The 25,716-nt window shown below is 47.7% G+C and overlaps 3 protein-coding genes across 3 annotated transcripts in view; 1 reads left to right on the top strand and 2 right to left on the bottom strand.

Annotated features, from left to right (window-relative positions):
- Positions 1 to 5,202, bottom strand: part of LOC130107877 (inositol 1,4,5-trisphosphate receptor type 1) — a 204,821-nt gene extending 199,619 nt beyond the window's left edge. Inside the window, exons 1-2 of the mRNA XM_056274659.1 lie at positions 5,040 to 5,202; positions 2,809 to 2,923 (exon numbers count right to left, since the gene is read on the bottom strand). Of these exons, the coding sequence (XP_056130634.1) occupies positions 2,809 to 2,900 (92 nt within the window). The 5' untranslated portion in view covers positions 2,901 to 2,923; positions 5,040 to 5,202. The remainder of the gene's footprint in view (positions 1 to 2,808; positions 2,924 to 5,039) is intronic.
- A 404-nt stretch (positions 5,203 to 5,606) lies between these two features.
- Positions 5,607 to 17,655, top strand: LOC130106751 (formylglycine-generating enzyme-like). The gene is made up of 9 exons (XM_056272986.1): positions 5,607 to 6,052; positions 8,142 to 8,315; positions 8,486 to 8,560; positions 11,071 to 11,153; positions 11,351 to 11,473; positions 12,111 to 12,225; positions 14,660 to 14,773; positions 14,897 to 14,956; positions 16,743 to 17,655. The coding sequence occupies exons 1-9, from the start codon at positions 5,609 to 5,611 to the stop codon at positions 16,842 to 16,844; spliced, it is 1,290 nt and encodes a 429-aa protein (XP_056128961.1). The 5' UTR covers positions 5,607 to 5,608; the 3' UTR covers positions 16,845 to 17,655.
- A 5,552-nt stretch (positions 17,656 to 23,207) lies between these two features.
- Positions 23,208 to 25,364, bottom strand: LOC130106750 (leucine-rich repeat neuronal protein 1-like). Its single transcript, XM_056272984.1, has one exon. It carries the CDS (start codon positions 25,362 to 25,364, stop codon positions 23,208 to 23,210), a length of 2,157 nt encoding a protein of 718 aa, XP_056128959.1.
- Between the last annotated feature and the right edge of the window lie 352 nt (positions 25,365 to 25,716).

Here is a 25,716-nt window from a genome sequence, read left to right as displayed (position 1 = left end):
ATCAAGAGAGATGAAGCAGATGTCCAGTCTCTCATGGACCTTATGGAGAATAACTGGCTCAATCCTATGTCCCCTGATGAGATTGATTTGGTTAGCCTCTCCACTGGCAACATGGCTCCACCTGATGTGACCATAGATCTCTTGAGAGCTCTTGAGAAAGGAGAAGAGGCCTACCAAGCATTCCAGCAAACAAGGTTAGATGCAGACCCACCACCTGTGAAATTCCACGACAAGATGACCAAGCAAAGTCTGAAAACATTCTCCAATGTCAGCACAAAACAAGCTCATGGAAAGAAAGCACAGGATGTGGTTCTGAAGGCAGATAGAAACCTTTTCAGTCACATGATCCTGGTGGCTGAAAGCAGAAAGGTGAATCTGAAGGATGTCCTTGCCTACCCATTGGGCCCACTACCATGGGCACTGGCAAATGCTGATGGGTCCTTACGAAAAACAAACAAGGCTGCACTTGCCAGAGAGCTTGAAAAGAATGTATCTCCTGCAGAAGACATCCCAATCCCATCTACTTCCATCATGGATGGGATGAGCCTGGTCCAAAAAATGAATGGCAACAACAAAACCTTTGCACAGGTGGCAGAGTCAGCCTTGACCCAGGTCCTCCATGAGGGAGCACAGAGTGGGAGGATTGATGTTGTTTTTGATGTCTATCACCAGACTTCGATCAAAGATGCTGAACGACTGAACCGGGGTGGAGACATCACTCTCCAGTACAAGAATCTTGCAGGGGGACACCACGTCCAGCAGTGGAGAAAATTTCTGTGCAGTTCCTCCAACAAGACCAGTCTCATCAAGTTTCTGGTGGAAGAGTGGAAACTCCCACGATACAGAGCTATGCTGCATGGCAAGGTGTTGTACATGACCTGTGAGGAAACCTGCTACAAGTTGACAGAAGATGGGTGTGAGGAAGCAGCAGAACTGCACTCCACACATGAAGAAGCTGACACCTGTCTGCTCCTGCATGCATTGCATGCAGCAAATGCGGGCTCAAAGTCAGTTATCATCACAGCTGAGGACACTGATGTCATGGTGCTTTGTCTTGGCTTCCAGAAGGACATCACCTGTCCCATCTACCAGAAGTGTGGGACTCAGAACCGCACACGGTTTGTCGACATCACCAAACTGGCAAGTTCACTTGGAGACAGCATCTGTGACAGCCTAATTGGCTTACATGCCTTCACAGGCTTGCGACACTGTCAGTGCATTCGCTGGTCGAGGGAAGCTGAATGCCCTGAAGATAGTGAGAAAGCACACTTCCTGCCAAGAGACTTTTAGTCAACTGGGACAGACATGGAATGTGAGTGATGAGCTGTTCCAGAAAATTGAGCAGTTCACCTGTCGGATGTATGTTTGCTAATAGCAGCACTGCTGAGGTGAACAAACTGCGTTACCAGCTCTTCTGCACCAAAAGGGGAGAGGTTGAGTCCAGCCAGCTGCCACCATGTAGAGACTGTCTCTTTATCCATGTTCAACGAGCCAACTATCAGGCAGCAATATGGAAGTGCTGTCTGCAGGCTAACCCTGTGCTGCCAAGCCCTACTGAGTATGGATGGACAGACGATGAAGGCAAGCTGGCCATTTACTGGATGCGCTCCCCACCTGCACCAGATGTGGTCTTGGAAATGCTAACATGCAAGTGTGTGCATTCATGCAAAATGCCAAGCTGCATGTGCCTGTCAAATGGACTTCCATGCACAGACATGTGCAGGTTACAGACCTGCAGTAACCAAAAACAGCAGGATGGTCCAGAACTGGACTTTGAACTTGGGGAGTCAGATGATGAGAGAAACGAGCAGTTTGATGAATGACAGTGTGATGATTCTGATGGTATTACTGTGGTAGTAGTCTATTGATGCACAGGATGTTGATTCTGGACTTGGTTACCCAGAGCTTGATAACAATATTGTAACCATATTCACATATACCCATTGCCCTACCCATTACCATTACATATACCCACTAATGATATGGGATTACATGTATCATTGACTAAGTATATGTAAATGTCAATGTTGTTTAAAATATTAAAATAGTTCATTACCTCACTATGGTATTCCTTTTTATCATGTATTTTGATTGTGTATTTAAACAAATGTATAGAGACCAGTTTGTGACCTAACTGGCTTTGGTCTAGTTCTCATTTAAGGCTCACAATCACCTCACACAATGAAATAGTATGGGTATATTATACATTTCCTGAATCTTTACAGTCCTGTGAGTATTCCAGTTTTTGTGTTTTGTGTCCCTGATATTCCTAGATGCCACAGGGCTAAAAGAAAGTATATAGTTTAGGCGAAAATTGCAGAAAGATGTGTGTTATTGACGGGTTGAAGAGCTCAAGTGACCTCTATATTTGTGAGAAATATCCACAACAGGGCTTGAATGAAAGCTAAGAAGGTCCCCTTTAAAATGATACCAAAGACAATATTATAGAACATTGAAAAATGTCCTGACCATGAGGCTAAACCAGGATATGCACCAGCGTCTAAAATGCAATTTAGTTTAGCGGGTGGTTAACTTCATGAGCTGATAACTGTGATACAGCTGCCACTCAGGAATGGTTATCATACCAAAATATCATCTACAGACATGGATCCTTTCAAAAATTATAAGTAAGTTTTGCCACCTTGAGTGTACCGAAATATCGTCTGGCCCATGGACTACAGGAATAACTGGCACTGCAAGGTCTGCAGCAGCAGGAATACAGGGGTAGCACGCGCACGCGCGCGCGCACACACACACACACACACACACACACACACACACACACACACAGTCTTGCCAATGACCTACCCCAGAGTGCTGATGAAACCATTGGTGGAACCTTCTGCGTACAGGGAGCAGATGTCCCCGATGTGCAGGAAGCTGGACATCTTGTCTGACATGTCGCTCACCCAGTAAGGAACACCTACAGGAGGGAAGAGGGGGTTGTGATGAGGTCACTAATCAGCGGTGTGTTAAATCAAGATGAGAAATTGTGGGTAGTAAGTATTGTTAGTGATGAGTAAACTCTTCTTGGCATCAGGAGTAAAGTCTTCCTGTGATGGCCACCACCTCTTAATCACAACGATGTAACACGGATGTTCTTGTCTGGTTTGTGGGGCATGTTTTGCATCACTCAACCTCAGCAAGCACTTCAAGTTTCTTTAGCAGACATAATGGTGGCCTTCACACTTAAGGGGAACTAAAATAAGTTGCCAGTAAATCAATTCAGGGGTTTATCTTTGTTGCACGGAGGTCTCGGTTAGCTGAGGACACAGTGAAACAGGATTCCCCAGAGCTCGCCACGTCACTTTTGCTGCAGAAGCGGGATTTGCATAGGGTCTGCAAGAAAGTTCACTGTCTATGAGCTGTTGCTGTAGCTTGCAGGATATGTGGGTGGCTGGGTCCACTGTTAATGATTGGGAGGGTTAGCTAGGCTGAGACAAACAGGAGGGCTGTGCACCTGCAGAGGGCCCAGTCAAGCTGAGGCTGAGTAGGTGGGCACAATTCTGTCCAGACTGAACTGTTTGCCTGTTGAAACTGTATTTACTTGTCGGTGGTACTGAAAATGTCCAATGTGTCAAGATAGTTTTGACCAGTGGCGGCTGGCCAGTACAGGGCGCTGGGGCGCCGCCCCCTTCAAACATCAAGAGATGAAAAGCTACTTAAACATGTTAAATATAATGTAGTTGTATAATGCAAATAATGATGATAGAAAAGTGTTGTCAGTCTGTGAGCGCCTGTCAGCAGCATTAAATATTGGTTCAAATGGTATTTGGTTGAGTTCTGTCTGAATACATATACTTCCTGTCTGAATACATATACTTCCTGGGTGAGGGGCGCCAGCCAAACCATACCTTATGTAAGCCCTCAAACTTGTGGCGAGCATGTGACCTGAGGCTGCGGTCTGATTGGTTTCTTCAGATTTTCCAGGGGGCGCAGTTCTGTACGCCCCAGAGTCACCCGCTTTTATTGGCAGTGAATTGGTAGTTTTAATGTTTTTTGATCTAAAGTGATTGGACGATTCTCGTGGCTGTCAATCATGTTCGCACCCACCACCGCGCCCCGTCTCGACTGTCAACCATCCACCGTCTACCAACCCTGGTGAAAGCTATAGGCTACTCTAATCTACTCTAAACATGCCGTTCAAACTCGTTCTCTCGGCTAAACGACGTTTCCAAGGGTGGAAATGTCGTCCCACAACACCAGTGCAGAGGATTTTATGGACGACAACATGGAAGTAGAAGCCTCACAGCAAGAAGGTCCTGGGTTCGATCCCCGGGGTTGTCCAACCTTGGGGGTCATCCCGGGTCGTCCTCTGTGTGGAGTTCGTATGTTCTCCCCATGTCTGCGTGGGTTTCCTCCGGGTTCCTTCCACGGTCCAAAGACATGTAGGTCAGGTGAATCAGCCGTACTAAGTTGTCCCTAGGTGTGACTGTGTCGGCCCTGTGACGGACTGGCGGCCCGTTCAGGGTGCCTGCTGCCGCCCAGTGACTGCCGGGATAGGCTCCAGCATCCCGCAACCCCAACTGGGATAAGCGGTTTGGATAATAGCTGGATGGCTGCATCGTCCTTCTTAATAACTCTGGGACTGTGTGGACATTAAAGCAGCCGTCAGGTGCGCTGCGCCCAGGTAAATTACGCCCCCCCACCACCCCAAAAAACATTTAGCACCAGCCGCCGCTGAATCATTGACCGCTTTTATGTTGGCAATATTAATTACACAAACTATGGCTTTACACAGACTCCACAGAGTGCGCATCCTCACGCTGACGGACTCATGAACGTCGTCTTCGGTGGAACCGCGTTTATAACACTTGCGAAGAAGTGTGGGGCTCCACGCCCGGGAAGAGAGCTCCGTTGACGGGTTGCGCCGCCGACCCTTCTTCATGAGGGCTGAGCGACGACATTCTGCTTTCTGCAAGTTTACCGTCCGTACAAGGAGACAGGCCTAACTACCCCCCCACCCCACCCCCACCCCCCGAGACTACGACGGAAGATGGGCAGAAGAAATCGGATGAGCGAAACTGACCCGACTTTACCTTCACTGTGGTCGACGCTCGGACAATCCGCAAACTCTCGGGAGAAGTTAGGAGGACACGACCGGAGGTCTCGGCTTCCACATGACACGGTGGGGTGCCGCCGTCCGCCGCCCTAGTCCGGGTTTCTGACAGTCCGCCTCGGTCTCCTCCGCCTCCGACACCTTCCCCCGGCTGGCGGACTCTCCGGGCTCCTCCGCTCCGCTGCTAAAACAGCGCTCGCGGCGCTGGCTCGGCGCCAGCGCTTCTGCAGCGGACCCCGCCGCGCACTGACCCACGGGAAATGGCGTTCTCGCCGCGGTCCCGGCCCGACGCCGGGGACGGCGGCGAGTGTGCTTCACGACTACAACTCCCGTCTCCGTGTTGTGAATTTTGTGGCGGCCCAGAAAGTTATTTTCAACTAAATGGAAATAAAAGTGTAACGCGTATCCTGCGGTTATCGGTTCATGTAGTGATTATAAGTGCGGCGTGGAATATTACAACAACAAAGAGGCAACGTCTTCGTATCGAAGTGATCCGCGTAACCGGCTGAGAGAGAGCAACCGATCCCGTACCTGAAGTAGCAGTCCTGGATGGGACCGCTCGCAAATTGGCTCGCCTCATCAGAGCCTCCGGCCCCGGGCGCGGAGCGCGCCGGACAGGAAGGAGTTAAGCAGCTGTGCGACCAGCTGACCGGCCACGTGACTTTGCGGAAGCGTCGCCGGAGTGACGGGGAGCTGCGTCCTGCCGAGATGTGGCGTCGCTTCGGCTTTGTCGTCTTAGTGAACTGCTCGTATGCGGTGTGGTGCCTCCAAGGCCCGGCTGGGATCAAGTCGGATCCGTCGGTGGGAGCGGAAGCTGACCCCGCCGTCCGGTCGGAAGCAGCGGGTTGCGGCTGTCACAGCTTGAAGAGGGACGCCGCTCGGGACCCGGAGGGTGAGGTCGCCGGGGCGGCCAGCACAGCTGGCAGATACTCCAGACGCGCCAATGACGGGCTGGCGTTGCCTCGGGAGGGTGACAGCGGGTCGGCAAGTCAGGTATTCGGTTATGCGAAGCACAGCAAAAGAAACGTTTTCTAAAATGACTAGTTTATTTCTCTTCTTCTTCTTCATTATTAATGGCGAATTGCAACCAGTTCTGGCCAATGGGTGCCTTGTACATGACTTCTTTGTGGAAGTGTGTACATTTCTGTCTGCGGCCTGGTCACGTGTTACTGACGTCAGCGTTGGCGGTTGAGGCGATCGCAGCGCCGTGAGCCGCGCGCTCCGGCTGCGTGTTTCCCGTGCGAGCTGACAAGGCAAGGATTCCTTAAATTATTACACGCGCGCAACCCACTGACCTGTACCTCAGGAGGGCAGTACTGCCAAAAAAAAACCCAAAACATCACTGTTGGTCTGTCACACTTACTGCCCATCTCTACTCCAGGCTTCGACTGTGTTTAAGGCTGGAGTGCTTCTTCTTCGTGGATATAATGACGATAGGTTGTAACAGTTTTCAATAACTGAAGGGAATAATAATAATAACATGGCCGGCACGGCTGCGGCTTCTTCTTCGTGGATATAATGACTATAGGCTGTAACAGTTTTCAATAACTGAAGGGAATAATAATAATAATAACATGGCCGGCACGGCGGCGGCTTCTTCTTCGTGGATATAATGACTATAGGCTGTAACAGTTTTCAGTAACTGAAGGGAATAATAATAATAATAACATGGCCGGCACGGCTGCGGCTTCTTCTTCGTGGATATAATGACTATAGGCTGTAACAGTTTTCAGTAACTGAAGGGAGTAATAATAATAATAACATGGCCGGCACGGCTGCGGCGGCTTCTTCGTGGATATAATGACTATAGGCTGTAACAGTTTTCAGTAACTGAAGGGAGTAATAATAATAATAACATGGCCGGCACGGCTGCGGCTTCTTCTTCGTGGATATAATGACTATAGGCTGTAACAGTTTTCAGTAACTGAAGGGAGTAATAATAATAATAACATGGCCGGCACGGCTGCGGCTTCTTCTTCGTGGATATAATGACTATAGGCTGTAACAGTTTTCAGTAACTGAAGGGAGTAATAATAATAATAACATGGCCGGCACGGCTGCGGCTTCTTCTTCGTGGATATAATGACTATAGGCTGTAAAAGTTTTCAGTAACTGAAGGGAATAATAATAATAATAACATGGCCGGCACGGCTGCGGCTTCTTCTTCGTGGATATAATGACTATAGGCTGTAACAGTTTTCAGTAACTGAAGGGAGTAATAATAATAACATGGCCGGCACGGCGGCGGCTTCTTCTTCGTGGATATAATGACTATAGGCTGTAACAGTTTTCAATAACTGAATGGAATAATAATAATAACATGGCCGGCACGGCTGCGGCTTCTTCTTCGTGGATATAATGACTATAGGCTGTAACAGTTTTCAGTAACTGAAGGGAGTAATAATAATAACATGGCCGCACGGCGGCGGCTTCTTCTTTGTGGATATAATGACTATAGGCTGTAACAGTTTTCAGTAACTGAAGGGAATAATAATAATAATAATAACATGGGCGGCACGGCGGCGGCTTCTTCTTCGTGGATATAATGACTATAGGCTGTAACAGTTTTCAGTAACTGAAGGGAGTAATAATAATAACATGGCCGCACGGCGGCGGCTTCTTCTTCGTGGATATAATGACTATAGGCTGTAACAGTTTTCAATAACTGAAGGGAATAATAATAATAACATGGCCGCACGGCGGCACAGTGATTAGCATGGTTGTCTCACAGCAAGAAGGTCCTGGGTTCGAACCTCGGGGTAGTCTAACCTAGGGGGTCGTCCTCTGTGTGGAGTTTGCATGTTCTCCCCGTGTCTGTGTGGGTTTCCTCCGGGTGCTCCAGTTTCCTCCCACAGTCCAAAGACATGTAGGTCAGGTGAATTGGCCGTACTAAGTTGTCCCTAGGTGTGAATATGTGTGCGTGTGGGTGGGTGGTGGTGGTGGTGGGGGGGGCTGTCCAGGGTGTCTCCCCGCCTGCCGCCCAGTGACTGCTGGGATAGGCTCCAGCATCCCCGTGACCCCGAGAGCAGGATATAAGCGGTTTGGATAATGGATGAATGAATAAAGGTGTTCTGCTTCTTAGATGGTGCTGATTTCTGGAGGAGAGTACTTCATGGGAACAGAGAAGCCTGGCATCCCTCCAGATGGCGAGGGTCCTCAGCGGCAGGTCCACTTGGACTCCTTCTACATGGACGTCCAGGAAGTCAGCAATCGACAATTCCAGAGCTTCGTCAACGCCACGGGCTATATCACCGAGGTTTGACTGCCCTGCTTACTATGCTACATGTTATTCCCAAGGCAGTGTTTTTATCATGAACTTGTGTTCAGAAGTAGAACAAGTCATGATTCAAACGGAGACTTGGCCGCTAAGTGATCACTGAACACCTTTGTCTTTGCTCATTGCGTCTTTCTTCCTTGCTCTTCTAGGCTGAGAGATTTGGAGATTCATTTGTATTTGAGGGAATTCTGAGTGAAACGGTGAAAAACCAGATCTCCCAAGCAGTGAGTACTGTTCTGTAAAGTGACATGTTTCGTCATGGTGCATGCACCTCTTGACGGGTACTACAGCAGCTTTATGGCCCAGTGTACGTTGGAAGGAAAATAATATACATTTTCTAAGAAAGTCACCAGGTGAATTTGAGAGACTGAGACCAGAAGCTGGCAAAGTCTTTCTAAATTGACATTTGAACCTAATAAGATTTCAAATTCTTAATATATGATTTGAAAACCTCTTCCTCTGTCAATAAAAACATTGAGGTAGTGAAAAGCACCGTCCATAACAGTGTCTTTTTACCCAGATAAGTTCACATTTACAGAGTTTTAGTCACGATGACCTGTTCAAATGCCCTCCCATCTCCAAATGGTAAGTGGACTGCATTTTATACTGTGCTTTTCCAGCCACAACAGCCACTCAGAGCACTTACACACGGCAAACACAAGAAGGTGAATGTGTAAAGTGAGAGCTCCAGCCGTTGGGTCTGTGTGGTCTGTAGTACTTGAAAAGCTAGTGTGCATCAGGGCAGGATGTTCTTGTGATTTGCTTTCCGATGTTCGTAACAGCCTTGATCCTGTATATTTGAGTCTTTTTACTTGAATATGTAGCAGCCCTTTTTAGGAAACCTTAAACACATCAGCCGTTACCTGAACATGTTTTTGGCTTGGATAGGCATGTAAGCTCCTTATGCTGATACTTAACAGAATAATTATAGTAATAATAACTTATATATATATATAGCGTTTTTTTCCAAAACCGTCAATGGTGTTATAAGTGCTCAACTAATGAGGAGCGGAATATCAACACAGATGCAGGGAAAAAAGTTTCAATACAAGTCTTTAGCGGCTGATGAGTGCGAGACGCACGAAACAGGCCTGTACCGCAATGTATTGGCCGACACATTAGTTGAGCACTCACAACACCGTTGTCTGTTTTGGGGAAAAAATGCTATACACACACACACACACACACACACACACACACATATATATATATATATATATATATATATATATATATATATATAGTCTTGTGCACACTAATCTGAAGACTTAGTTAAAATAGTTAAAGTTTGTGTGTAAAAGAGATGGACAGTTAGACAGAGGAAGCGAGTGCAAGACTGTCTATTGGGAGATACACCGATCAGCCAAAACATTTTACCACTGACAGGTAAGTGGATAACACTGATCATCTCGGGTTCGCTAACAGGGCGTCCCGAGATGATCAGTGTTATCTACTTACCTGTCAGTGGTTTTAACTGCACCTGTCAAGGGGTGGGATATTTTAGGCAGCAAGTGAGCTGTCGGTTTTTGAAGCTGATATGTTGGAGCAGGACAAATGTGCAAGCGTCAGGATCTGAGTGACTTTAACGAGGGCCAAATTGTGATGGCTAGACAACTGGGTCGGAGCATCTCAAAAACAGCAGGTCTTGTGGGGTGTTTGTGGTATGCAGTGGTCAGTACCTACCAAAAGTGGTCCAAGGAAGGACAACCACTGAACCGGCGACAGGGTCATGGGCACTCAAGGCTCATTGATGTGCGTGGGGAGTGAAGGCTAGCCCGTCTGTCTGATACCACAGAAGAGCTACTGGAGGTCACTTTGCTGAAAAAGTGAATGCTGGCTGATAGATGGGCGTCAGGACACACAGTGCATCACAGCTTGTTGTGTATCAGACTGTATAGCAGCAGACCGGTCAGAGTGTCCATGATGACCCCTGTCCACTGCTGAAAGCACCTATAATGGGCATGTGAGCATCAGAACTAGACCATGGAGCAATGGAAGAAGGTGGCCTGGTCTGATCAATCATGTTTTCTTTTACATCATGTGGACGGCAGGGTGTGTGTGTGTCGTTTACCAGGGGAATAGATAGCACCAGGATGCACTATGGGAAGAAGACAAGCTGACGGAGGCAGTGTGATTCTCCAAGCAATGTTCTGCTAGGAAATCTTGGGTCCTGGCATTCATGTGGATGTTTTCATGTGGATTCATGTGGACTTTGACATGTGCCACCTATCTAAACATGGTTACAGACCAGGTCTACCCCTTCATGGTGACAGTATTCCCTGATGGCAGTGGCCTCTTTCAGCAGGATGATGCTCCCTGCCACACTGCACAAGTTGTTCAGGAATGGTTTGAGGAACATGACGGAGGCTTCAAGGTGTTGCCTTGGCCTCCAAATCCCCCAAATCTCAGTCTGATTGAGCATCTGTGGGATGTGCTGGAAAAACAAGTCCAATCCATGGAGGCCCCAACTCACAGCTTTGAGGACTTAAAGGATCTGCTGCTAATGTCTTGGTGCCAGATACCAGAGGACACCTTTAAAGGTCTTATGGAGTCCATGCCTCGATGGGTCAGAGCTGTTTTAGCGACACGAGGGGGACCTACACAATATTGGTCAGGTGGTTTTAATGTTTTGGCTGATCCGTGTATATGCCATTCTTTTTTTTTCTTTTTTTTTTACTATATAGCTTGTGGCACCACTTCTGTATTACAATATGCTGTCCTTTCATGTTATTAGGTGGCTGTGGCCCCTTGGTGGCTACCAGTCAAAGGGGCCAATTGGAGGCATCCTGAGGGTCCAGACTCTGACATCCTAGACAGGTGGGCTTTCTATGTTATGTAAACCCTGTGGTATACCAGAATGATCTCTTTTTAGTGACAAGACTCATTGCCAGAAGTGTCAATTAAATGTTGACCATGTTGAGTATTAACCGTCTATTTCGAGCGGTTCTGACTGCAGGCAAAATCACACCCTGATTAACTCTGTGTTTAACACAAAACCCGTTTTTGTATTTTAGGCAGGACCATCCTGTTTTGCATGTGTCTTGGGGGGATGCTGAAGCCTACTGTTCCTGGGTGCAGAAGAGACTTCCCACAGAGGCAGAGTGGGAGTACGCCTGCAGAGGTGGCCTGCAAGACAGGTTGGATAGTTACTCAATGCATGGACATACATTTTTTCAGCGTCTGTAATGTCTTTTGTACAGTTGCAGGTATGTTAACATTGAAAAGATAAGGGGTTTTTGGAAAAGTAAATTAGAACGTGCAAACGAGTGTGTTGCTATTAGCAAGGTTCAAGCAAATAAAGGATTTCAGCAAGATTGTGGCCTTGCATCAAAGGATTGAAACGTTCTATAGCACAGTAATCACAGCTAGCAAACTTGTCTCAAAAAGCCTCACACTTCACAGAAGTACCAAAAGAGGATGTCCATTGTCACCATCATTATTTACTCTATTCATCTAACCATTAGCAGCAGCAACGCACCAAAATAAGGTTAGTTGTTTCGGCAAGAGACAAGACAAGACATAACTTGCCATTGGAGGATTTTTGAAAATTCTTCACCCACAATCCTGTATTTTCTGTGTCGGCAGCTCATCTTTTCCATCTAGAGCGAGCCCTAGAAAACCTTTTCGCAATACTGAGGATTCATTCATTCGTTTGCTGTTTCTGTTCAGCCGTTCTTTTTATTCACACCTTCAAAACTGTCCTAAAAACAGCCAGATGGAAACAGCTGTTGTATGTTCTGCAGTTTTCTCTCAACTCATTGCTGCTCCCATCAGACTGTTCCCCTGGGGAAACAAGTTGAACCCTAAAGGACAACACTACGCCAACCTCTGGCAGGGAGACTTCCCCACACACAACTCAGGAGAGGATGGGTTCATCAAAACCTCACCAGTAAGTAGGGATGGCCATCGTTACGGTTTTAATGGTACTACTACTACTACTCTTGCCGGTATTGCTTATCGATCCAGTACTTCAACAGTACTCTTATCGGCTCTTTTTGTCATTTTTTTAAGAGAAAAAACAAAACAAATTAATAACGGGGCGTCCGGGTGGCGTGGCGGTCTATTCCATTGCCTTCCAACATGGAGATCGGCGGTTTGAACCCCGGTTACCTCTGGCTTGGTCGGGCATCCCTACAGACACAATTGACCTTTCGTAAAGTTCCGCCCCCCTTAGTTACTGTTGCTATGCCTGTCAAGCATTTCAGAACTATCCAGGAAGTAGCCGGAAAACACCAAAACATGAAGGGAGAAATCAGCGCATTGTGTGGGTAAAACTAACAGTAATAATACGTTAGCTGTATTAGCTATCAATAATAGCTAGTAGCAAGCTTAGCTTGGAGCACACAGGTATGTTTGTTGATTTTGGATGGATTAAGCTGGCCATGGGGTCTGCTATACTGCCAAATCTATTCCCCACATTGTGCTTCTTGCGTTCTGGGTTTTGGGAAGGGAAAGAAAATTACACCCCCTCCAAACTTTTCACATATCTAGTATCCAATCTGCAGATCCCATAGGCACACCGTTTCAGCATTTTGCTGTGTTTGAACGCTTGACGGACCGTTGCTAAGGCAGGATTGGACAAGCACCGTTCTGGGGCGGTACTTTGCGAAAGGTCAATTGGTCGTGTCTACGGTTGGGAAGCTGGATGTGGGTATGCGTCCCGGTCGCTGCACTAGCGCCTCCTCTGGTCGGTTGGGGGGTAGAGGGAACTGGGGGGAACAGCGTGATTTTCCCACGCGCTACATCCCCCTGGTGAAACTCCTCACTGTCAGGTGAAAAGAAGCGGCTGGCGACTCCACATATATCAGCAGACGGATCGGCGGAGGGGGTGGAGCAGCGACCAGGACGGCTCAGAAGAGTGGGGCAATTGGCCGGGTACAGTTGGGGAGAAAAAGGGGGGAAGAAACAAATTAATAACAGAAGCAACACTGCTTTATTTCCTCATGACTGGACAGAGCGTTACTTTTAAACCAGGTGTGTATAATCTAGTTAGCTCCGTGTGGCTCCAGGGTGCTAGCATACGTAACATACCTGAGGTGGACGGCCAACCGGAGGTGAACTACGAGCCAGGCAGTCCAGAACAGTCCAGACCTGTGCATTTCTCCACCTGTGTTTGATGCTCCGTCACCAGATGTTTTGGAAGATTGCTTGTGTTTGCACCCTTGTGGCAACGAGCATTGTCAGCATCGACTCTAGTCTGTGTGTATGAGTGTGTGTGTGTGTGTGTGTGTGTGTGTGTGTGTGTGTGTGTGTGTTAGACAGTTCATGTTGTAGGGTTAGGAATTCAGTATGTTTTTGTCCTTAACCCAAAGTTCATTGTTGTGAAACAGAAGAGGATTAATAAATTACTTCATTTCCACTGCAGCAACAGGAAGTTAGTGGAGCTAGAAATCGGAGTTTATTTCGAAGGGAAAAATACCCGAAGCTCAAATCCTCCACAGATAAGCTGGACGCTTACATAATGTTCATTAGATTCATTTCTCTCCCGTGGAAAAGACTTTTCAGCCCCATGTAGGTCAGGTGAATCGGCCGTACTAAATTGTCCCTAGGTGTGTGTGTGTGTGTGTGTGTGTGTGTGTGTGTGTGTGTGTGTGTGTGTGTGTCTGTGTCTGTGTCTGTGTGTCTGTGTGTGTGTGGGCCCTGTGATGGCCTGGCGGCCTGTCCAGGGTGTCTCCCTGCCTGCCCCTAATGACTGCTGGAATAGCCTCTAGTATCCCCGCATCCCTGAGAGCAGGATAAGCGGTTCAGATGATGGATGGATGGGTGGGTGGATGGATGGATGGATGGATGGGTGGATGGATGGATGGATGGATGGATGGATGGATGGATGGATGGGTGGGTGGATTGATGTATGGATGAGTGGGTGGGTTGATGGATGGGTGGATGGATAATGGGTGGATGGATGGGTGGGTGGGTGGATGGATGGATGGATAGATGGCTGGATGGGTGGATGGATGGATGGATGGGTGGATGGATAATGGGTGGATGGATGAGTGGGTGGGTGAATGGATGGATGGATGGATGGATGGATGGGTGGATGGATGAATATAAAACAAGCTCTCACCACATTCCATTAACACAATGAGAGTGAAGCATCCTCGTTGTCTTATTGTTCACCCTCTGGTGTGCATGCAACACACATACATACATGGAGAGACTCACACGTATGCAGTTAGTGTGTACGTCGTCACGTATCCTTCACGGAGACGTGCCGACTTCTTCTGTGCATTTAATACACACAGTGTCAGTTTCGTGTCTCTGCAGAAGGTTTTGAAGTAAAGTCCACGCTCCTCTCATAGTGTTTCTTCGCTTTTGTCTTGCAGGTGATGTCCTTTCCTGCCAACGGCTTTGGCCTGTACGACATGGTGGGGAACGCGTGGGAGTGGACGTCAGACTGGTGGACGGTGCATCACACCACAGACCATCGATCTAATCCAGTAATACTCCATTTACTGTTGTGCCCCCTCGCTTCTGTTCCAGACCAGCAGCAGCCAAAAGATTTTTTTTAAAGTAAAGTTCAGGGAGTGTTAATTTTGTTCTGAAACATCTTTCTTTATTAGAAAGGACCTCCATCAGGCACGGAAAAGGTGAAGAAGGGTGGGTCTTACATGTGCCACAAGGTAAGGAGGGAAACCCTTTTGTGTTTTTAAACCTTTATTCATAATGTCCGAAGTAACGGGGGGTGCAGAAGAGAGTGCAGGCAGGGTGGAGTGGGTGGAGAAGAGTGTCAGGAGTGATGTGTGACAGAAGGGTACCAGCAAGAGTTAAAGGGAAGGTTTACAAGATGGTTGTGAGACCAGCTATGTTGTATGGTTTGGAGACAGTGGCACTGATGAAAAGACAGGAGGTGGAGCTGGAGGTGGCAGAGTTGAAGATGATAAGATGTTCATTGGGAGTGATGAAGAAGGACAGGATTAGGAACGAGTATATTAGAGGGACAACTCAGGTTGGACGGTTTGGAGACAAAGCAAGAGAGACAAGATGGAGATGGTTTGGACATGTGTGGAGGAGAGATGCTGGTTATATTGGGAGAAGGATGCTGAATATGGAGCTGCCAGGGAAGAGGAGAAGAGGAAGGACAAAGAGGAGGTTTATGGATGTGATGAGGGAGCACATGCAGGTGGCTGGTGTGACAGAGGAAGATGCAGAGGACAGGAAGAGATGGAAATGGATGATCTGCTGTGGCGCCCCCTAACGGGAGCAGCTTAAAGTAGTAGTAGTAGATAGTAGTATTACTGCCTTTTATGAAAAAGGCAGTGTTTTGATATCCTTGGAAGTATTGAATTAATGGTCACAGTTTTGCCGTCATGAGATGGGGTGATTTAGCGGCCACAGGGTGGAGCAGTGAGCCATGGTGACTTCGCATGCTCTATGGGTGCTAGCCATGCTAACCAGGAACACAGCAAGAGCATTGCATCTAGACGGTAACATATCTTATATGATATTTTTAACTTATTTTGGATGCTCTGGGGGCATCCGGGTCACGTAGTGGTCTATTCCATTGCCTACCAACACAGGGCTCGCTGGTTCAAGTCCCCGTGTTACCTCCGGCTTTGTCGGGTATCCCTGCAGACACAATTGGCCGTGTCTGCGGGTGGGAAGCCGGATGTGGGTATGTGTCCTGGTCGCTGCACTAGCGCCTCCTCTGGTCAGTTGGGGCGCCTGTTCAGGGGAGAGGGGGAACTGGGGGGAATAGCGTGATCCTCCCACGTGCTACCTGGTGAAACTCCTCACTGTCAGGGGAAAAGAAGCAGCTGGCGACTCCACTTGTATGGGAGGAGGAATGTGGTACTCTGCAGACCTCCCCGGATCGGCAGAGGGGGTGGAGCAGCGACCAGGACGACTCAGAAGAGTGGGGTAATTGGCGAAGTACAATTGGGGAGAAAAAAGGGGGGGGGAAACAAAAAGAGTGATGCGATTTACCCGATGTCAACACAACGTGGTAAGCAATACAACTATTTTAAATACAACAGAAAAAACAGTGTTGGTCCTCTGAGCGACCCACTACTGACCAGCGCTGAGTTTTGCCAATGGCCCCGGCTGCTGTGGGGCTGTGGTTGTTTGCTTGCAAGCCAGCTGTAATCACAGAAAAGTGTTTCATCTCTGAACGAGCATGTCTGATTAAATCGAGCAGAGGACTTTAATCAGACATGCTTTACGAATTTGGACATGGCACGAGATCAAGGAAATCCTCCAGTACTCGTGTTTACCCCATCTCCTCATGGGAGATGGGGTAAACATTCAAGTTTCATCTGATCTGTGCGTCTTCTTTTGTCAAAGTTCCCTCAAACTAGAACAAGTTCTTCAATAATTTATCAGATGGGGGGGGGGGTACATCAGTCTGCAGCTCTGGTTTGCTCATGTTGTATGTGGGTAATGTTATTCAGTTTGGAACGCTTTCTCCAGTCCTACTGCTACAGGTACCGATGTGCCGCACGAAGCCAAAACACTCCTGACAGCTCGGCCTCCAACCTCGGGTTCCGCTGTGTCTCTCAGGAGCGACGGTGAGGTGACTTGATCTGGAACAGCATGGCTTTAGTCATATGAAGCCCCCAGACTCCACCACCCCGGGCCCAGCGTTGATGGAGCGATGGCTGTGGAATAAGCTCATTAAAGGAGCACTTAGCGGTGTCAGAGGGGTTGTTCCACTGCCCTGCTGATGTGACGCGTATGAGAAGGATTTAAGAAGGAAGACTACTTGAAGTTCACTGGGCCTGCCTCTAAAATGTTGTGTCGGGGTGTATTCAACACAACCACAGATCTGTTCAGAAGTCATTCATTTGGCTAAAAATGTGGCCGTGCACTTCTTACAGTGCAAAGTATTGTGCACTGTGCACAAAAGTGAGTCTTCGTTTATTTAAATCAGGCAAACATTGTTGAGAAATTATTTTCAAAAGGACACACTGAAAAGTGGATACTACTCTTGCACCATCTGTGGTGATTAGACAATAGCATTAGCTAATGGCTCGGCGAGTTTGCAGTAGGACGGTACATCTTAATGTGTTTTAAGGCTGTAAAATGTGTTTATATTTGCAGTATTTGCAAACGCCGGAGTAAGATGGACCTGTTGGTTAGAAGTGGTGTCCCGAGGAACAGTGTTTGTTTTGAGGATGTCTGTTTTTCATTTGTTTGATTCTTCACATTTTACCTTACAACTGACTGTAATTCATTTCTATTGGGAGGCTGCATTATTTCTGTTTTCCTTTTTCTTTCTTCATATTTTTTGACCACATCTCTACATTTGTTTGTTTTCAGTGTGTTTGAATGTTTCTTACTTTTTATGGATTGACATATCTTGATCGTAAAATAAAAATCAGAGAAAACATCTGTTTTTGTGATAATATGATAAAGATTGACAAAAACATCCAAGAAGGTTGAATCAGTTCATCTGGATACATTGTTTATTGACAGAAACGTTTCTGTCAAAAAACATTGTATCTAGATGATCTGGTTCAACCTTCTTTGATGTTCTTACCTGGATTACTGAGCATGTATCAAGACACTGACAAAAACATGAAAGGTTGAATCAGTTCATCTGGATACAATGTTTATTGACAGATATCCGTCAATAAACATTGTATCCAGATGAACTGATTCAACCTTCTTTGATGTTCTTACCTGGATTACTGAGCATGTATCAAGACACTGACAAAAACAGTTCTTAAGTCTCAAGGTCTCATTAAGGAAGTTGTTTATATCAGCTTTTAAAACAAAAGACGGCTTCAGTACGACCCACTCAGCAGCACCCATTTGTTTCTGTGAGGCTTCTCGCCTCCCTCCATCACAACACTGTCACCCTGAGAGGTGAGTGCTCAGTGAAGCTGATGAGCTCAGGGGAAACTTCCATGTAATGCTGGCACACAGGCTACAGCTTGGTGTGTAGCCATTATCATTCATCATCGACACTTGAAATCGATGGCGCTACTTCAGGTGCCATTTGTTATGGCTTTTACAAAAAGGTTGGAGAGACGGTACAAAGGTTTACTATTTAGGGTAATTTAAAGAGGATGCTAACGCTGGACCCAGACACGGCACTGAATTTTTTTTTCAGGGTAATGTTTTATTCATTTACTCCTGGACAGGCTTAAATTCAAGATTAATATGATGGTCTTGGCTTCCTTTTCTGTGGACACAGTATGGTGAATTCTGTCCTGTAAGGGAAATAAAATGGATTATTTGTGACCTTAGACTAAGAAAGCCACTTTATATTTGTCACTGTACAGGTCTGTGGTAACAATAAAATGTGTTCTCTGCATTTAACCCATCCTATTGTATAGGAGCAGTGGGCAGCTGCAGCGCCCAGGGACCAACTCCAGTTCTTCTATCCATTGCCTTGCTCAGGGGCACAGGCAGGAGTATTAACCCTAACATGCATGTCTTTTCGATGGTGGGAGGAAACCCAATATGCAGACTCCACACAGAACACAGAAAGGACCTGGGACAGCCTGGGGTTCAAACCCAAGACCTTGTTGCTGTGAGGCAACAGTGCTAACCACTGGGCCACCATGATGACCAGTGACCAAACAAGGCTGAAACAGCACGAAACATCAATAGACCCATTTTCTTTGTCAACTCAGTTGAAGTTATGCTGTAAATTCAATAGATACCTCAACAAAGTTATTTTGTCTCTACCAGATATTTGGTTAATATATAGCATTTGTTTTATCTGCCAACATATTGACAGAGGTTCTTAATACTTAATATGTTGGTATCTGACGTCCTGATCGCCTGCTCCTCCTGACCTTCCAGCAAATGGATTTGACATCATGGACAACAAAGACTTCCCTCCCTCCGCTGACCAGTCCGTCACATCCAGGAGCGAAGCGCTCACCACCAGCTGCTGCTCACCACCAGCTGCTGCTCACCACCAGCTGCTGCTCACCACCAGCTGCTGCTCACCACCAGCTGCTGCTCACCACCAGCTGCTGCTCACCACCAGCTGCTGCTCACCACCTGCTGCTGCTCACCACCCCGGATCCCGAAAGGAAAGTTCATCCGTTCGACGTAGGCTGTTGAAGGAGGCAGCCTGCCAGCTCTGAACTGGCCATCGGTGGCATCCCCCCTGGTGCTGTGTCCCCCACACTAGCTGGGAGCCAACATTCTTCCCAGATAGCTTCCGGATGTGGGCCACTTCAGGGCATGATGAGGCACTGATGGCCTTCTTCTGGCCCTGACAAAATGGATGTGAGCCTGAAGTGGCCCACATGTATAACAGCAAATATGGCCCAAATATGCCAAATCAAATGTGGGTCTTTTCTTGCAAAGATGCGGTGCTCTCAGCAACATGTAATCTGGATGTGACCCTGACGTGGCCCGTGTGGTAAATGGTGAATATGGTCCAAATATCACACAACAAATATGGCCCACCTTTGGCAAATATGTGGCGCATGCGGCATATGGCTAGGTTTTGGCCCAGATCCAGCAAGCAGGAGAGGACCGCTCAGGTGCCATCATTCCACGTGGTGTGTGGGCCGGCTGAAAGTGTCGGGTGTGGGACGGGTCTGGGCCACAGCAATTTTGCTATCTGGGCCAGCGTGGTGGTCAGGTGAGTCCTTGTACTGCACCCATTCCACAGCCACCTTCTGTTCTGATTGAGGGTGATTCAGGGACGTCAGGTCCAACAGGGCTGCACCACTGCTTTCCAGGTGCCAAGGTAAACTTCCTAGTCTGCTATCCCAGTATACCCCCGCTAAGAGAGCTGCCATTCACGTTGGCACGACCACGGCAGCGGTTGGAGCATTTAAAATCTGATTTTATGCGTCTTTTTAACCTTCTAAAACTTGGAAGGAATTTTTTTTAAATCTCTGGCCCACGTCCCACTTCAGGTGGGGGCGTTGGTTTGCAGCTTCACGCCTGGCTTCAGTCTCAGTGCTGTCGTTTACAACTTGGTTTTATCGACACTTTCAATCTGTTCTGGGAAGGCTCTTCTATTTTTGAACATGGTGGCCTCCGTCCAGATCGAGCAGGCTCATGAGTGCTGCCTGCAGACGTGTTTTATTCCACCGTCTCCAACACTGGTGACGTCCACAGGGACGGGGCGCTTTCAATTTTGATTCGCAGATCAACTACACCTGTTCAATTCCTCTGGCGAGTCTGATCCATCATACTAGGGCCTGTCACTCTGCTGTACTCATTCCTGTAATGATAAACCATAGACCCCCCGTAATCTCCCCGTAACATACAGGGGTCTCTGTGAATAGCTGTAGTCCACGGACTTCCGGTTTCTACTGTACTTGTATACAAAGCTCAAGCTGCCCCTCATTATATAAGAGACATGCTAACTAGATACAAACCAGCAAGAACTCTCAGGTCCAAAGGCAGTGGTCTTTTAACCAGCCCTCATTCTAACTCCACGCCCTGCCTGAGGACCTGAGAGAGGCCCCCACACTGAACACTTTTAAAGGCAGGTTAAAAATTTTACTTTTCACTATAGCCTATGTCTAAGTTATTAGTGTGTGTGTGTGTGTGTGTGTGTGTGTGTGTGTGTGTGTGTGTGTGTGTTTTGTACATTTTAACATTCGTATATTCTGCTCCCTGTATAACTGCACTAAGGCCTACTGATGTGCATATTTATTTAATACATTTGAACTTTTTGATTGTTTTGATTGTATTGTCATTTTATGTAGAGCACGTTGTGTTGTGCTGCCTGTGTATGAAATGTGCTGTATATAAAGTTTGTTGTTGTTGTTGTATCTGTCCAGCAAAGACGCTTAAATATACAGCCTATAGTAAAGCAATACACATGTAGGGCTCTTGACTGTAGACAGTGGCACTTGTGTCACAATGTTGCCATAGTTGTGCTTCAGCCACCGCCAAGGGGCAGCAAAGACTGACGTTTACATTCATTCTTATTGTCGCTCTTAAAAGGTGTTATACTAATACAGATATTATAAAGTTATACTCATATAGTTTTAAAAAAGGAGTTACACTAATGCATATATTATAGGGTTAGCGTGTACAGGACGTGACGTAATAAAACACAGATGACGTGTGCAAAAGAACAAAAGAGTATTTATTTCAGCGTGCGCAGTATACATGTGGGATTCAAACTAGGCAATAAGCAAGAGGAAGCGTGGGAGGAGAAGAGGAAGGTAGTAAAAAATCAAAACATGTCTATTGTGCCATAGTTAATAATTCGGGATGTTATCTGCAAACATTCCCCTTTCTATCGTGTAACAGCACATTTATTAACCAACTAAACCCTATTTTAGTTTGCAACTCAAAGAAAAGATTAAACTGATAGTTGATACAACATTACTGCACGTCGCTAACGTTACGTAGTAGACAGCTGGACAAGTCTAAACCCTCGGCCAGCTTTTAAAGAAGCTCCTACAAACCCCGCTACTACCAGTGCACAACAGCTTATCTGTTTCACAAGACGGAGAAAGACACGTCCATCTCTACCACACCGCAAGAACACCAGCAGTCCCCGCTGCTGTACCATGCCCCTTCTCCTCCACCACACGGCACCGCCTCCACCCCACCCCACCCCACTCCACTCCACCCGCTTCTGTGTCGTTTTCCTTTACCCTAACTCAGTGTTTCTCAACCCAGTCCTCAAGGACCCCCTATCCTGCAGATTTTCATTGCAACCCTGCATAGGTAGCCCTGCTTGTACTTACTCGACCAATCATCTCGAAGCACTTAATTATGCAAGGTGTGCAACAGCTGACCAAATTCGTTGCTGATTGGTTGAATAACTACAAACAGGCACACCTATTCAGGGTTGCAAAGAAAATATGCAGGATAGGGGGTCCTTGAGGACTGGGTTGAGGAACACCCCCTAACTGTACCGCCTCAGTGTAGCTGGATTTTCGGCTCTCCATATTTATTTATTTTCAGTTTACCAGTCAAGTCTTCCTTCCAGCCCTCACCTATGGTCATGAGCTTTTGGTAGTGACCGAAAGGGGGCGATCTCGGATACAAGCGGCTGAAATGAGTTTCCTCCGTAGGGTGTCTGGGCCCCAGCCTTAGAGATAGGGTGAGGAGCTCGGAGTAGAGCCGCTGCTCCTTCACGTCGAAAGAAGCCAGTTGAGGTGGTTCGGGCATCTGATCAGGATGCCTCCTGGGCTCCTTCCTTTGGAGGTTAACCAGGCACGGCCAACTGGGAGGAGACCCCGGGGTAGACCCAGAACTCGCTGGAGGGACTACATGTCCAGTCTGGCCTGGGAACACCTTGGGACCCCCCAGGAGGAGCTGGAGGGCGTTGCTGGGGAGAGGGGCGTCTGGAGGGCCCTACTTAGCTTGCTGCCACCGCGACCCGACCCCGGAGAAGCGGCTGATGATGAATGAATGAATGTACTTTTAAGATAACTCCGCTTCGACCGCTTCGGTATTTCAAAATGCGCGCACTGATGACGCAGTGACGCAAAATGACGCAGTGACGCGTTTCTCTGACCAATCAGAGGTCTGCATTTGGAACCTCGACAAAGGCGGTACCAGAAAAGCGGTAACAGTTACCAAAAATGCCGGTGCTTTCCAGTAATGGAAAACGAATAAAGGGTGAGTCGAGTTGAGTCGGTACCATGTGGTGGAAAAGGGGCATTATTAACCCCTAAAACAGTGCATAAAATGCACCACAGAAATGGAGCATAGCAACTAAAACGATCGGAGGGCTAAACTGAGCTGCCATCTTGGAGTCCAAAACAATCAAGGATAGATAGGAACAATTAAACAAAGGCGATTCGCTATACTAATAAAAATCCTGTCCTTAATCACTCTGCCTCTCGTAAGCAAAGCTGAGAATACAAAAACATTTGCAACTTTATCCAACTTTTGCACCAAAATGGCAAAAGTGTGTGTGTGTGTGTGTGTGTGTGTGTGTGTGTACTTGTGCTGCTGGAGAGGTAGCCGGGCCTCCCAGCTGAATCCTCACCACATGTAGTAGCTACGTGTGGTGTCAACGGGAGAGGGTTTCCCCTCCACGCAACCGTCTTTGTCCTTCTCACCGTCGGCCTCCCACAGGTTGATGAGCGGAGGGTAGAGCTCGTTCAGTGGGATGGAGGAGGTCTTCTGCATGTACTTCTTCAGTGAGTGATGGTAGTTCTTTCTTTTCCATCTGCGAGCCGTGTAGACGGCAACTGTGGCCAGACTGATAAAGGCCAGCATGGTGGCCATGACGACAAGCACCACCGCGCTGGGGTGTTGGTCCGACACATCTAGGGCAAACGTAGTGCTACGTGTCGTCACATTGACGCAGGATTTGTGGGTCTGGAGGTGGATGTTGGAGACAGTGAGGCACACTTCATATTCTGTGGCGGGCTGAAGGTGTGTGAGGTTGTACTCGTGAACATCAACGGGGACGCGTGCTGTGTAGGTGATGTGGGGGTTGTCAATCTTCATAGTGGCCGAGGCCCACTTCAGGTTTGAGGTCATGACGTTGGAATTGACCTTCCAGGAGACCAGAATGGAGTGGGACTCAGTCTGCTTAACGTAGATTTTCATCACCTGGGTGCTGTCGAGCAAGGTCCCATTGACGCGGATGGTGGCGACCCGTGTGTCTGCCCCCTCTGTGTTCTGAGCCACACAAGTGTAACGGCCAGAGTCCTCTACCTGTACATGCAGCAGCTGTAAGGTCCCCTCACCATTCAGGTGATAGCGGTCTGACACAGTGTCTACAGTGATCTTCGTTCCAAGAGGAGACACCCAGTAGAGCTCAGGCTCTGGCTCAGCCATTGCCCTGCAATCCAGACTTACACTCATGCCAAGCTCCAGGTTCAAATGACTAGGAAAGGTGTCTTGGGATATGAGGGGGAGGCACTGCTCTGGGGGGTCTAATATCCTTAGTTCTCTAACACGCTTGCCTCGAAGCTCTGGTGGGGAGGCACATAGCATGGCCAGGGGCTCCATGAAACGTACCATGGTCCTGTTGGAACTCATCCACTGAATGATACAGTCACAACGCAGTGGGTTGCTATGCAAACTGATCTCCCGCAAGTTTGGCAACGCCTCCACTGTCCTCAGGTAGAGAGAATTGAGAGCGTTATTGTTGAGCATCAAGCTCTCCAGGGAGGGCATGTCCCTAAAGGCCAGCCTGTGGATGTAGGAAAGTTTGGGGTTATTTGTGGCCTCTAGCTTTGTGAGCTCTGGTAGGTTGTCCAGAGCAAAGCGGTCAATTGATACCAACTCCATCATATTGTTTATGCCTAGCTCTTTCAGGTGCAGCATGTTTCTGAAGTCGCCTTCTTGGATTTTGTGAACCGGGTTTTTGTTCAAATCCAGAAATTTCAGATTGGGAACTTTCTGAAGTGCCAGTTGGGGGATTCGGACCAATTTGTTGTCGTAGAATGAAATACTTTCCAGGCTATCCAAGCCTACCAAAGCATTCCCTGGAACATCAGTCAGGTCCATGCCAGCCAGAACCAGGCTCCTTAGACTACTCAGAGGCTTGAAGTTCATATCCAGGAGCCCAATGACTGGATTCTCCCCGATCATGAGGATCTCAAGGTTAGGTGTGGCTTCAAACCAGCGACTGTCTATGACACGGAGTCTGTTGGAGTTGAGGTGGAGGCGCAGCAGGCTGTGCAGGCCTGCAAAGGCCCCAGGGGAGATGGAGCTAATCTGGTTGTGGTTGATATAGAGCTCTTGTAGATTAGAGAGGTCCTGCAGGCAGTGGTCTGGCAGCTGGGTGATCTGGTTCTCCTCCAGGTGCAAGGTTGTGAGCTGGTTCATATTGGTGAGGCCCACAGCTTCCACACTGCTAAAATTGTTCTGGGACATGTCCAGCTCCGTCAGGTTGTATAGCACCTCAAGCTCTCCACTGGTGTGCGAGATGGAATTACTTTGCAGCAGCAGTACCTGGGTATCTGTGGAGAGGTTAGTGGGAATGCGCGTGAGCCTCAAGTCATTACAGTCCACTGTGGATGCCTCCCTGTAGGTGGACTGGGGAGTAAACCATGGGCGGATCTCACATACACACAACCGAGGGCATTCCTTGCCATGTGCCATGGATGAAAGAAGCAGCAGCAGCAGCAGCAGGCCTGTGCACATCCAGGCTAGCCTGGGCCAAGGAAGCCTGTTGAGTGCCATGATATCTGCTCTCTCAACTTACTCTGATCTCAGAGGAGCCGCAGTGTTCTCGACAAGGAGGGAAGGTGAACCGTTGCTTGTGAGCATTGGCTTTCTCCAGTACTGGATAATTACTGGAGGGTCTTTTCTGTGCAGCGATTTCTAGCCAAGGGGAAAGTCTGTATTTGGGGAAAGGATGCCAGAGAATGGTCTAATCCAAACAGGACCTCTACTGACGCACTTTTCTGTCTTCTCTCTTCACACTGTTTAGCCGATCAAACCTGCAAGACACAGAAACCAGGTTGCATGTCAAAATCGTGCAACATAAATACATAAACAACTTCAGCACCATTTTGCAAATGCATAGTGACTT

This window comes from Lampris incognitus, chromosome 2 (assembly GCF_029633865.1).
Source record: "Lampris incognitus isolate fLamInc1 chromosome 2, fLamInc1.hap2, whole genome shotgun sequence".
Lineage (NCBI taxonomy): Eukaryota > Metazoa > Chordata > Actinopteri > Lampriformes > Lampridae > Lampris > Lampris incognitus.
Note: the sequence above shows the minus strand (reverse complement) of the source record. Positions and strands in the feature narration are given on the sequence as shown.